Consider the following 13,197-nt stretch of genomic DNA (forward strand, 5'->3'; position numbering starts at 1 on the left):
CAGGAACACAGGTTTCTGTTATGAATATGCGGTGACCAAACCCAAGCCGAAATAACCCTGGTGACATCATCAGAGGTTATTTGACTTGTTAAACCTCTTCCAGAGCCACAGAAGACATTATACAACTGTCGTCAGAGGCTGGGTACTCTTCACAAGTAATAAAGTGGCCAAAATGTGTAAAATTAGATGAGTTCCCCCCAGGATATACTTTGTTTATCATTATTCATCATATTGGATGCACTGACAAGAGTTAATAATTACAGAAAACTCTAGTTTGCAAATACTTCTCTGCCGGGACTGGAAAGAGCAGCAAAAAAGTCCTCAATAGTTTACCCAGGTTTAGAGGTTTGATGTCTCATTCAGCCTGTGGTACTCAGAGGTGCTTTGGATAAAAGCATCTATTTAATGGAATCCTTTTTAAACATAATGCAGGGTGCAAAATTAACTATTTTATCACTGGCCAAATGGCTGGTGAATGTCAATTTTACCAGCCACTCAGTAGATTGCCATTGTTTTTTTGGCTGGTGAGTGAAGCCACTTGCGTATTTTGCCAACATTTGGCTGGAGGCTGGTGCTAATTTTGTGTCCTGCATAATGGGATAATGAAGTTTATTAATAGTTTTTATTATTATGGCTGCAAATAATGCTTTTTTTCATTATGGATTAATCTGCTGATAATTGTCTTGTTTCATAAATTAATAGTTTGGTCTAGAAAATATTTTAAAAAACTGTGAAAAATACCCATCACAAATTCCCAATGTGACGTGTTCAAATTTCTGTCCAACCTGAAGTCCTAAACCCAAATATATTCACTTTAACATCAAATAAGACAAAAAATATCAGCAAATCTTAACATGTGAGAAGCTGGAACCATCACATTTTTGGTATTTTTGCATGAAAAATGAACAGTTAAGCGAAGGTCAAAATTGTCACTAGTGAATTTTCTCGATCAATTAATTGACTAATCTCAATATATATATGATTCATTTATACATTACAGGTACAAAACAAAATCCAAGGGATAACATGTCAAAGTGAAAACACATGTTTCCAACATGGTCTCAATTATTGCCACTAATAATTATTATTTTTAGTGAGGATTGCGGATGTGTGCTCTGGTTGCTCCCTTGTTGTTTTTAGTGTGTTTATTGCAACCCTGAACCTGCGACCTCTTATTTTTGGACATTCACCGTTCTTAATGTGAATGTTACGTCTGCTTTGATTTACAAAGATGATTTAACATCTTCTCAGCTGCTGCTGTTGGCAAGAGCTGAGTCCTGGAACTATTACCACCATCTGGCTGATGTTATGTCCCAGTCGAGTGTTAAAAAGTAGCTCCAATGATAAAGTAGATGTTTGAAAATAAAAGCTCAGCATCAGTTTTTTTTATTTATTATCGTCACATAAACTTTTCTCTTTTCCAAGAACATCAAGAAACAGCACATTTCACCACATTCTTAGCTTTGGTGAAATTGTAGACAAAATTTTCCGGGTGTCAACACCACAAAAACACAACACAGTACAACTCATTTAAATGCAAAATATATATAATTCCATACATTTGAATATGAATATTTTTGCATATTGCAAACATGAAGTCTATAAACACACAACCACACATACACTGTGGGTTTGCTAGTTGTGTGTCGTAACATTAACCTAATTTTTCTCTAGTTTCTCTTTCACTACAATTACATTAGATCTATTAAAGCAGTTTAAAATGTCCATGAATACAAATCTACTGTCCGGCATCAAACAGCTTCTTCCTGCCCTCCATACCAGACATGGCCTCCACGTTCTTACGCCAGTCAGTCACTTCCTCTTTCTGTTTATAATAAGAAAATATTGCTTAGAAATGCTGTATTTTCACAAATAACCCTAAAATAACACAAGCAATACTACAGAATCGTGCTGTAGTTCATCTTATAACCAAGAAATCAACCTAGCCTGGCATCATCTTGAAAAACTTACCTTCTCCTCCTCCTTCTTCACAGTCTTCAGGTTGGCCTTGAAGTCCACAGACTCTTTGACCTTCGAGCCCAGCAGAGCGCCCAACATGGCGTCAGCTGAGATCTTCACCCTCTTGAGAGCAGGTCGCTTCATCTTACCCTTCAGCTCAATGATTTTAAGAGACAAATTTTCGATCTGCAGGAAACAATTGATCAGTATGCAGTTGTGCCCTGCCAGTTTAAAAAAACATCCCACTCAAAATTAAAATTAGTTTAAAAAATAATTAAAACCACACTCAGTAAAACAATCAACCCTAAATGCTAGTGGTAAATAAAAATAAACACAATTTCTATAATGTTGCTTCTGCTTTTTGCAAAGCATGCTTAAAGGTTCATGTTTGATCATTAAACAATGAATAATCAACACAATAATCCATAAACTACAGACAGATTTAAATCCACATGTACATCAAATGAATATGAATGAACACAAACCTCCTTGTTATTCTTTGCCACCTTGGATTCAATGTCGTAACGCTCTTCATCTACCACATCAATTTTATGGTGCAGTTCTCTGCACAGAGCCTACAGGCAGAAACAACCATATAAAATTCATGGAAACAAACTCACAAGAAGCCTTCAGTCTCCTGGCTTGTTGCTTAGTTACAAATCTCAATTAAATTTTTATTTTTTAAAAATTTTTTTTAATTATTTTCCATTTCATTAAACTGTAGATACTATAAGTAATGCAGTCCACACATTTCATCATTCCACCCAAGATAAAAGGTGAAAAATCATAGAAAGTTCGTCCACATTTTTTGTTTTCCAATGACAATTTCTCTAGGGGAAGAAAATATTTGATCAAGAAATAAATTAAAAGTTGGAGCAGTCTCATCTTTCCAACACAACAAAATACATTTTTTTTTGCAAAATAAGTAATGGTGATAAGTGTTCTTATTTTTAATTTATCTAAGTTCTGATTTGGAGTGAATAATGGAGCACTAAATTATTTATGAAACATTACACTAAGTGACTAAGTGTCTTTTATTCGAGTCATGTGTTGATAGTTCTCATTATTACTGGTTGCTTGCCACATAATTAATATTTGAATTAATGATTGTTTTACTGGTATAAGTTCTTAGAGACTGGTAGGTGTGAGCTAAATACCTGAAATATAAAATATAGACGACAAAGGCATTTGAACATTCTGTATGCGCTGCTTCAGAGGGAAGCTTCGGTAGGGAGCATTTGAACCATGTTTCATTGTAGTATGATGGGTGGTTCATGCAGTGACCCGCACATACCTGAAGTTCCTGCATGGACAAACCAGACAGCTGAAGTGAAGGGACTCTCTCACTCAAAGTAGCTTCTCTCTCCTGCTTCTTGTCCTTCTTCTCTTTCTCCAACATCACAGCTGCTGTTTTCAGCAGTTTAGTCTGAAATTAGCAATAAAATGAGGATTATTAACTCTCTGGCACAGTCATTGTTATTTTGTGGATTTATAAGAAATGTCATGAAATTGAATTTGCAGTAAATTATTATTGGTCAGATTTTATTGTAGTAAAGACAGAAAAGACAAAACCTTAAGAGCCAGTCTGCGAGACGCAGAGATCTTTGATTTTTTCTACACAAAAAAGAAGTAGACAAACATTTTATGAAACAACAGTTACAGTACATAAAGGTTTCTAAATAAAGATTCTTTAAATACACACTAATAATATGAAGAACTTACTGGTCTGTGGTGGACATTGAGACATGGAAAAGGAAAAGCAATAAAAGTCAGTATTGACATGATAAAGATCTGAAGAACTACCATGACTTTAGAAATGTTGATTTACATAATAAAAATCATAACTTACGCCTCAGACATATCTTGAAGCCTTTTGTCTGTGAAGAATAAAGTAATTTAAACTAAAATCAGAAAAAATACATCATCCAGTGGAGCAGTTCACTTCATGCATACAGCACCATTATCAATATTTTTTGTGGTTAACATTGATATTTTAGAAACACTGTCAACTAATATAAATAACTAATATTTCACTTTTCTGTGTATTATGAACCAGTATCTTTTTGTACTACAGTAAACACTGTTGATCTGCCTCTTGTTAAGTGAGCCAAGAGATCCGAGTCATCTGGACCTTGGTATGGTGACATACCAACATTAAGCTGTTAAATTAGCAATACCACAGGCTTGAGTGCTGCACATTGTTTGAATAATCTTTTTTTAATCCCAATCGGAGTCTCTTCACTTTCAAGGCAGCCAGTTCAGAACTAAAATCAGAATTAATTATTCTCAAATATCATGAATATACAGTACCAGTCAAAATTAACTTGAATGAGAAAGTGTATCCAAATATTTGACTAGTACTGTATGTAACAAAACTCAAGTGGTTTAGCTTTGGAATAAATCATCTTCTCATTAACATTTGTTAAAATAGTTAAAATGTAAATGTTTACTACTAGTTAGTATAACTGACTGAACTGTACATCACTATGTGAATTACTTGATTAGTTAATTTAAACGTTAAATTAGTAAATTTAATGTGACTTCACATTGAAAACATACCTTTTGTTACTAGGTAAGAAGTTGTAATTGTCATATTTTTGCCTCTTTACATCTAATATTTTGTCCAACTTCAATGAAAGTAAATTTTAGAATAAATCTGCAAGTTTATGTTTTTCTATCAGGTCTGTATGTGTCACTATCTATCTGATAAGGCACCTGCTACTAATTAAATTATTCTACATAAACGCAACAGGTGAAAAGTGTCTTAAATATCCTTAAACCACACTAGCCGCCACCATTCACACTCTTACAAGAAAAGTCAACATACCTTTTTTTATCCCTGCAGAAACCCTGGTGAGGTGAGCAGTGGCAGTCTCTAAATGACAAGAGGAAACCTCAAGTCACATTTATTGGCTCCTATTTCCTTCTGTGAGTGGCTAACCAAAATAGACTCCTTTGTCCTGACCGCCAGTATAATGTATATCACTACACCTCTACATCCCCCAACACCAGGTTTACCACTATATTTCCATTTGCTCAGTACGAGGAGTACAGGATGTACGGGCAGTAATTACTCCAGTAATCTAGTAAAGTCTTTAATGTTTATTTTGTCTGTGATTATGATACATAATCATGATTATGACTGTTATTGAAAAAGACTAAAAATACAGATTAAATCTGGAAATCTGAACAAACTAAAGAAACAAAGCAGAAATGTGGTAATGGTTGTTTAATCAGCATCACATGTATTACAGATTGTGGGACAGTGCCATCATCTATGTAATACAAATACTGCACTTTGAAAGACACCAAACCGTAAAACTTAAATTCATAAAACGGATCTTCATTTTCTTCAGAGCATATAATTATTCAATATCAATTTCAAAATGCAAAGGTCAGTATGTATATACTATACAATTCACATTACATTACTGGCAAACAGAGGTATTGTTCATACAAGTGTGTATTCATTGAATAATAAAACTATTTTAATACTGTATAATCTAAATAGTGCATTTATTTACCCATTTACAAGTAGCAAGGGTTGACGTCATTCTTCACAACACCTGCTTAATTTTCTCTTGTTATGGAGAACTCGTGAGAGTTGGACAGTGAAAAATAAAGATTAACAAAAGGAAGTGATGAACACAACAAACCTGGACCTAGAAAAGACATACGCTGTATTTGCAAACTCAGGGTTTTGTGTCCTGGGGTGCTTGTGTCCTTTTTTTCACGCAGCCACCTTCTTATTGTCGGCATCAAACAGCTTCTTCCTGCCCTCCATACCAGACATGGCCTCCACGTTCTTACGCCAGTCAGTCACCTCTTCCCTCTGTAAAATAGATGTACAGTTGATCATAAACTATTTTTTAAACGTATTTTCTCATTCTGGGGATGATTGTCGCAGCTAACAACTTCACCTTTTCCTCTTCTTTCTTCACTGTCTTGAGGTTTGCCTTGAAATCAGCCTTCATGAGTTTGGAGTTGTCGGTGCATGCGCCCAGCATATCATCTGTAGTTTTCTTCACCCTCTTCAAGTTTGGCCTCTTTACCCCCTTCAGCTCAACGATCTTCAGATTCAATGCCTGGATCTGTGCAACAAACATCACAGTTTAAGAGGAATCAATAACCAGGCAACTACAACATCCAAATAGGTCAGTGAATGTATGAAATTAATCCCTGATTCAAATCTGCCGTACCTCTTTCTCATTTTTGGCTACTTTAATCTCCATATCATAACGTATATCATCTACAACGTCAATCTTACGATGTAGTTCTTTGCAAAGTTCCTGCAATGGAAAAAAAAAAGTTAGAAATGATTTAAAATAAAAATAATGCTTGAATCAGGATGATCTGTGGAATCTGTACCTGGAGTTCGTGGGTTGACAGACCTGCCAGCTTCAGCGGAGGGAAGCACTCATTCATAGCCCTTTCTTTCTCATGTTTCTTCTCTTCGCTTTCAGCCACCAGCATAGACGCTGCCTTCTTCAGTAGTTTGGACTGTAAAAATATGTAAGATGTTATAGAAATCCTGGTGAAAACTGTCTTTCATCATGTGGCATAGTGGGACATACAGTTCACATAAAGGTTTACAAGACCCACCTTCAAATGAAGTCGGCGTGTGGCTGAATATTTTGACTTTTTCTGTGAGATAGATATATAAGGTATAAACTTTATACACTTTGTACATCAAATATATCCACTGATAAAGGTTTTCAAATGTATTTTTAAGCATGAAATGCATAAATATTCTGCACCAAAACTGATGATTTATTAATGATTTTGAGAGTTTTGTTATGTTGACTCACCGGTCTTCATCAACACGTGACATAAAAAGCAGGGAAAAAAGACATTTGTTTATTATTTAATATGCAAAACCGTACAGGATTGTGGTAACCTTGAGGAGCTAATACTCACCCTTCAGACATGTCTGCTGTTTATAGTGCCTTTGTAGACAACAAGAAAAAAAAGATTTTGTAAGTCATGCTCTACATGTATTTTTAACTCATATTGTATCACACAGAGTTTCACTTTTTGTATAAATTACACAGTCTCAGTAGTATCTTTTATATTTTATGTAATTGGTGAATCCAACTAGTTAACAGTTTAATACATTTATTTAGTCTTAACTGTCCTCCAGGGCTCTCTGATACATTTCAGTATCCTTCTAGGACCACATAATCTTTCCTATTGTTATGAAGGGCTGACTGTGAGCCTGTTGCACGGCTATATTTGGCCACATTGCCCCCATGCTTTGCTGTGTTGCAGCAGCTGCTGTGGCCTTGATGATGCCAGAGAAAGCCAAGCCCCTGGAAGGTTTGGCAGCCAACAGAAGAGCAGTATCCAACGCAAGACTGTGAGAATCATAAAAAGATAAAGTAACAAATGCTGCCCGGAAGCCAGTGAGCTGCATTTTCAGATCAGATTTTCATCCCTGTCTCATTCTGTCACTTTATTTGGCGTCTTTGTAGCAATGGCTTTAAATAAATTACCGCATTATGCAATAATAACAGATGGAAGGTTCAAAGTAGGATGTAAGCATGTCAGTGCTTCTGACACAACACGGTATTAAATCCAATTAAAATTAAGCCCGTCTGGCAGGGTGCAAAAGTCAAAGTGAACAAGCAGAGCAGCATAAGATTTCAGTAAGCCTGCAGCCTTGCCCCATCCATCTAGGAGGTCGCCAGTTCATATGAGCTAGCCATCATCACTTATCACGCCAGCTTTTTGGCCACAGCGGTGGGTCAAGCTCGCTGATACCAGTTTAAGCCTCAGGTTACATTTTCTCACTTAGAGGATCAAGAGATCATTAAGAAGCTTGAGGTGTCGTAGAAGTCAAAGCCAGAGAGCCACGTTTGAACAGTTGAAAAGACCTTGACAAAAGTAGCAACATGGCACAGACTCCCCTTCATAAATACCAGCCGTAGTATCTAGTCTTCACTACTCCCTTCATTAAATCCGGACTTCACTTGACCCAGACAAACTAATGACTGTAAAGACAGACATTTAGATACCTGGACTGCTGTCACAGCAACTAGAAAACTTAATCCACAAGGTCAATCAGTCCTTTGAACGTCCGTAATGGATCTAATTTACCTTTATTCTCTTGTGCTTAATAGCTCCAGTTTATTATTGTGTAAAACTTACCTTGACGTTGAGGGATATCAGAGAGGGCAGCAACAATGGCAAGTCAGGAAAAGAAAAAGCACTTTATGGTTATTAGTGAAAGATTTATGTATTCCCAGTCTCATGTGAATGGCCCGCTAAAATAGACTCCCTGTCCACCTGACAATTGCTGCATCACAGTGCAACCCTTTTTGATTTGCCCTCAACCCGTGACACATTTATTTCATGCGATAGCACAAGGGCACACTTCACACGTCCCTCGCCTAACTGACAGCTGTGTTATCCTCCTCTGCAGATATCAGGTGCTACGAGCCTGTCTGCCTTTTCAAGTTTGTCATGGGGTGTACTGGCAAAAGCTCACATGAAAGACCACTTGTTTTAGAGGTGCCTGTTGACGTTTATTAAGCTGAATTTAGTCATTTTATGGAACAATAATTTTATTCTCTATAGGGGAAATGGGTCTGAATACGTATATTTTTAACAGTATAACTGGCTTTAATGCCACCCAGTACTGAAAATGAGGTAAAACACTATTTTAACCCCAACTAATCACCAATAAACTCTATACCAGTCAAATATTTGGACACATTTTCTTATTCAAGTGAATGGGAAGGTGTGTCCAAAGGTTTGGCTGGTGTTTAATACATTATGGCACTCATTGGGTAGTTGTAAACAAATATAAGGACTTTTTAAAATGTTTTTAATGTATTTATGAACAATTATACCTGCTCCTTTTAATAACTATTATATAAACCGTTAACAAATGCTTGATAACATAGTTGTAATCCTATAAATTGTCTCTGTTTTAAATGCATTTATAAACTGCTAAAAAAAAAGCCTGTGAATGATGAGCACATGTGTGTTTATATACCAGTTATGGATGCTTCATAGGAGGAGTTATAATTGTTGACAAATACACAAATAAAGAGAAATAATATGTGCTTACAACTACATTATAGTGTTATAATGTGTTATAAACCATTTATTAATTGTTACATATTGCTTATAAATGCTAAATGGTGGAGTTAAAATGAAGCGTTGCTAATCAAACTGTTTTTAAAATCCTTAACACAGCATGTCACATCACAACTTAGGGTATCTACTGCATAAAAGTATATTTTTACATGAACTATCTGTACCACAGAGGAGAGATTAAATACCACCTCTACAGTCTATTCTGGTCAGATTTCAGTGGCACACGTCTGTCTGTCTGTGTGTCATTCTTAGTGTTATGTAAACTGATATAGTTGAGCTCAATGTCCAGTAGGAGACACAGTAACACCGAGACAAAGCTATAGGAATTAACACACAGCCGTGGCCACATTTTTGTCCTTTAGAATTTAATCTCTGTTAACCAAGCAGTAGCACCTAGTTGCAGGTTTAGAGCTCATGGTCCAAATCCTCGGCTGTCTGCTGGTTTCATGTGTTGATCCTCTGGATTCTGTATCTTATCTGTATATTTAGTTGATGTCGCCAGAGGTTCGCGTGAGGTCAGGCTGAATGTTAAAGCCAAAAATGCCCCCCTAAAAAGAGTAGTTTAAGCATGTGGATAAAATGTTTTTCCTTGTTCAACAGCTTAACTCATTTTAAAATGTGGCAATTGTCTTGGAGAGTTTTTCATTGTAAACTTGTTTCCAGCCACAACTGCAATTTATTCAAACAGGAACTTATTACTTGTAAATTTGTCACTGCTGCCCCCTAGTGATGGTTTGACATATTGATTTGCTGTTGGCAGAAAACAACAGTGTACATACGCACTGTAATAAGGCAACATTTTCTCACAGAATTGTATAGTAAATTGCAGACCTATAGTAATAATAATAATAATAAGAAGAAGAAGAAGAAGAATGAAAGGTTTACAAAGTGCTTAACATCATCTGCACATTTATAAACACAAAACGTATGAAAAATCAATGCATAGAGTTAAAACAAAATACAATGATGCCCACAGAATGAGGTAAAGGAAAAGAAAAGGAGATCAACATGGAAAATAAAACCACGAGTGCTTTTAAAGATAAAAGACAGTGGAAGATGATATTGCATAAAAGCACATCTATAAAAGTACATTTTAAGTGTGTACTGAGTCTGCGAGCCTCAGATAGAGCAATCTTTTCAGCTTATGCAATGTTCTCTGTGAGAATGGAAACTACAAACCACATTTGATAACAGCATCCTTCCTGCATACTCAGATGTCAGCACCTGATAAACATTAGACGAATCACAAATCATAGTGCACTGACGCTTCTCTGTGTTTGTTCAAGCACACTTTTGCATCATCTGGCCAAAAGAAGCAAATTATATCCCTTTTTTCTCATTCATTGACTCATTTTCCACCTGTATCGGGGAGCTGCACCAGCAATGTCAGAATGATCCATGTTCCTTTTCTCTGTTTCCTCTATTTGACTGCCGGACTCACAGTTTCGTCTTCTCTTTGGATTTTGGACAAGCGTCTGGACTGCAGTCAACTGGTGAGAATTCATTTTTTTATACAAAATAAACATACTAACACTCTTATAAAAGTAAATCAAAGGGGATTTATTGTCTGGAATCATGATTTACTGTGTATGTGAGCCCAAAAACTTCAACTCTCGTGTTTTTTCCAGGGTCTTGACCACTGCAAAATTAGTAAGTATCTGTTTTTTGGCAAATTGTACTGCTAATGTATTGATACATCCTCTACATCATATCTTTAAATTTAACAGTTATTCCAAACATTACAAAGATTTCTTAGCAAGATGGAATGATTTGTGGGTGAGAAATATTGATTTGTTATTCATCTGCCCACACACAAGTACACATCAGTGACATATATATAGAATAATGATATATTCACCAAACATTCACCAAAATGTCAGATAACTGCTCAGACAAACACGTGGTTGAGCCCGCACATCTCGCTCCTACTGGCCCAGAGTGGGGTTCGGAGCATGTGGGAGTTGGGATGGACAAACACAGGCCTGTTCCTATTGTGAATGTGACGTGGACAATAAGGTCAGATGGTAAGTAATGCTTTAACTATTTTAAAGTCTATCTGACGTTTTAAAATATGTCCAAATAAAGTTGCAAATCAGCAGGTCTTTGATTAGAAGTGAATAGAAAATAAAGTATTTGAGATACATTCATTATAAATAATATAAAATAAACTCTCCTCTGCCCACAGCATCTGTATTAAAGCTACGTGGATCAGAGATAAATATTCTGGATGAAAGTACAAATCAAAGTATATGTGTGCAGTTTTCTTACAATATCCGCCAACAGCTGAATCCAAACGATAAAAAGGTAAGACTGTACCATGTTTTTTAAAACTTTTGCTATATGAATGTCAACCAATATGCACCCTGTATTAACAGATAAGAGACCTACAGTTGATTTTCTCTTTATATTAGTGGACATTTTCATTGGATGGAGTTGTGGTCGAGCCTGGGCATACATATATGGTGACAGTTTTTAATTTGCCAGAACCTGAGATCGAGCGTGATCAGGTCAGGATCAGAAAGCAAATTATCATCCCAGGTGAGTTACCTGGGTTTACGTTTTGTATTGTTATATAGGTAGATGTAATAAGATGTAATTGAAGCCTACCCCTTCACAGTCTATAGAAAATCTTCTATGCTTTTTTATTTGGTTGTATTGTTTTCCACTGTCTTGTTTTGTTGGAAGTTATTGTCTTTTTTTTTTAATAATTACTTACCAACCTAAATCAATTTATGTGCATATTTGCTTTACGAGCAATGTGATGCAGTATTAATTCTTATTATGTGCACGTATCACTATACTGTATACTGCTTATAATAGAACATTTCTCAGAAATCAATACCACAATTCACAGTGATTTGATTCATCTTGTTCTCATCATCTATCTAATATTCACTGTCATGGCCAGGATGTGATGACCAGAGAATCCAAAAGGCCCAGATGTGTTTGGAAAATGGTAATTTTTTTTAATCTTCTTTACATCGCACAAGTTTTAATGGGAAACTGTAAGAGACTCAGGACTATCCAGATGTTGTACTCTGCATGTTTTGTTCTTTCAGGTAGTCTTTGGGACCCTCATATAACTCGTTCTGTGTCAGTTGATGAGGAACATAAAATGTTGTCCATTGTCGTGGGTTTTGAGGCAGCAAAGTATTCAGAGAAATACCAAGTCTCCATTCAGGGTCATGGTTTCCATTGCTCAAACAATGTCTCAAAGGTAATTACACACTTAAATTATTTTATTAATGATAAGAAAAATATCTGTGTTGTGAGACTTGTATACTACTATCATATGATGTGTTTATTTAGTCTGATATAACAGTGTTTGGGCATTTTCTTACTGTGTTATTACATTGTACAAAAAGGAAAACACAACATCACAGAATGTGACCTTTGAGTTGGGTTTATCGCAGCTCTCGCAGTGTAAAATGGTGATAATGGTGAGTTTAATTTCTGATTAAATGTTCCATACTGTTCAAACAGTAATATTAGTTGTAGTAATATAACGTCAAAGCGTTCAAATCATCATCTCGTCCGCTCTTTTCAAAGATTCGGCCATTTTTTATACGATGCAAGAATGACTGTGAGCGTCCAGAGAAAACATTTCATTACTGTCCTTGTAAGTACGATTTCTGACATATATACAGGATATGGTAGGTTTTCAATGACCATATAATGCATACAGTAACGTAAATGAGTGATTTCCACCCTTTTTTGAGGTAAAACAATCCCACCAAACAGAAAAACTTTTAGAAAACACTGAAAATAAATTAAAATTCATGTAGAAGAACCATTTTTTCTTCTTCTACCCCATTAATCATCTTTCAAGCCCATGAGATTTATCTTGTGACCCATTGGTGGGGTCCTCACCTCCAGGTTGGGAATCACTGACATAATCATATTTTTGGTTTTTTGGAGTTATTTAGCTAATCATACTGTCATACTGTAACTTTTTTTTTTTAGATTATCCAACACGGACTTTACTTATAAAGGCATCTGTGGGGCTGGTCATGTTTGGAATATGTCTTGCTTATTGGCTGTGGAGTTCATCTCATAAAGGTTTACCTTCTTTTAAATGTAATGTGATAGACACAAGACACAAGCTGAATAGATAATTATTGTCTGACTGCATCTTTC

The 13,197-nt window shown here is 35.8% G+C and overlaps 3 protein-coding genes across 8 annotated transcripts in view; 1 reads left to right on the forward strand and 2 right to left on the reverse strand.

The window, feature by feature from the left end:
• LOC121896924 (interleukin-17 receptor A) overlaps positions 1-13,197 on the forward strand; it is a 28,596-nt gene that overhangs the window by 11,916 nt on the left and 3,483 nt on the right. Inside the window, exons 1-12 of one of the 6 annotated variants that reach the window (XM_042411018.1) lie at positions 2,887-4,887; positions 6,021-6,113; positions 10,504-10,553; positions 10,689-10,710; positions 10,998-11,084; positions 11,246-11,364; positions 11,472-11,598; positions 11,969-12,016; positions 12,120-12,277; positions 12,426-12,500; positions 12,610-12,679; positions 13,024-13,119. In XM_042411018.1, the coding sequence (XP_042266952.1) occupies positions 11,027-11,084; positions 11,246-11,364; positions 11,472-11,598; positions 11,969-12,016; positions 12,120-12,277; positions 12,426-12,500; positions 12,610-12,679; positions 13,024-13,119 (751 nt within the window). In that variant the 5' untranslated portion in view covers positions 2,887-4,887; positions 6,021-6,113; positions 10,504-10,553; positions 10,689-10,710; positions 10,998-11,026. Of the gene's footprint in view, positions 1-2,886; positions 4,888-6,020; positions 6,114-10,313; positions 10,554-10,688; positions 10,711-10,940; positions 11,085-11,245; positions 11,365-11,471; positions 11,599-11,968; positions 12,017-12,119; positions 12,278-12,425; positions 12,501-12,609; positions 12,680-13,023; positions 13,120-13,197 lie in introns of those variants that run through there. The other 5 variants (XM_042411017.1, XM_042411021.1, XM_042411020.1 and 2 more) reach the window with 5 other exon arrangements.
• Positions 1,621-3,819, reverse strand: LOC121897312 (troponin I, slow skeletal muscle-like). The gene is made up of 6 exons (XM_042411720.1): positions 3,809-3,819; positions 3,682-3,685; positions 3,254-3,385; positions 2,445-2,534; positions 1,972-2,145; positions 1,621-1,825 (listed from the first exon to the last, which is right to left on the reverse strand). The coding sequence occupies exons 1-6, from the start codon at positions 3,817-3,819 to the stop codon at positions 1,739-1,741; spliced, it is 498 nt and encodes a 165-aa protein (XP_042267654.1). The 3' UTR covers positions 1,621-1,738.
• On the reverse strand, positions 5,166-8,299 carry LOC121896927 (troponin I, slow skeletal muscle-like). The gene is made up of 8 exons (XM_042411027.1): positions 8,107-8,299; positions 6,877-6,905; positions 6,768-6,771; positions 6,562-6,603; positions 6,328-6,459; positions 6,159-6,248; positions 5,880-6,050; positions 5,166-5,791 (listed from the first exon to the last, which is right to left on the reverse strand). The coding sequence occupies exons 2-8, from the start codon at positions 6,885-6,887 to the stop codon at positions 5,690-5,692; spliced, it is 552 nt and encodes a 183-aa protein (XP_042266961.1). The 5' UTR covers positions 6,888-6,905; positions 8,107-8,299; the 3' UTR covers positions 5,166-5,689.

Source organism: Thunnus maccoyii, chromosome 5 (genome assembly GCF_910596095.1).
Source record: "Thunnus maccoyii chromosome 5, fThuMac1.1, whole genome shotgun sequence".
NCBI classification, from domain to species: domain Eukaryota; kingdom Metazoa; phylum Chordata; class Actinopteri; order Scombriformes; family Scombridae; genus Thunnus; species Thunnus maccoyii.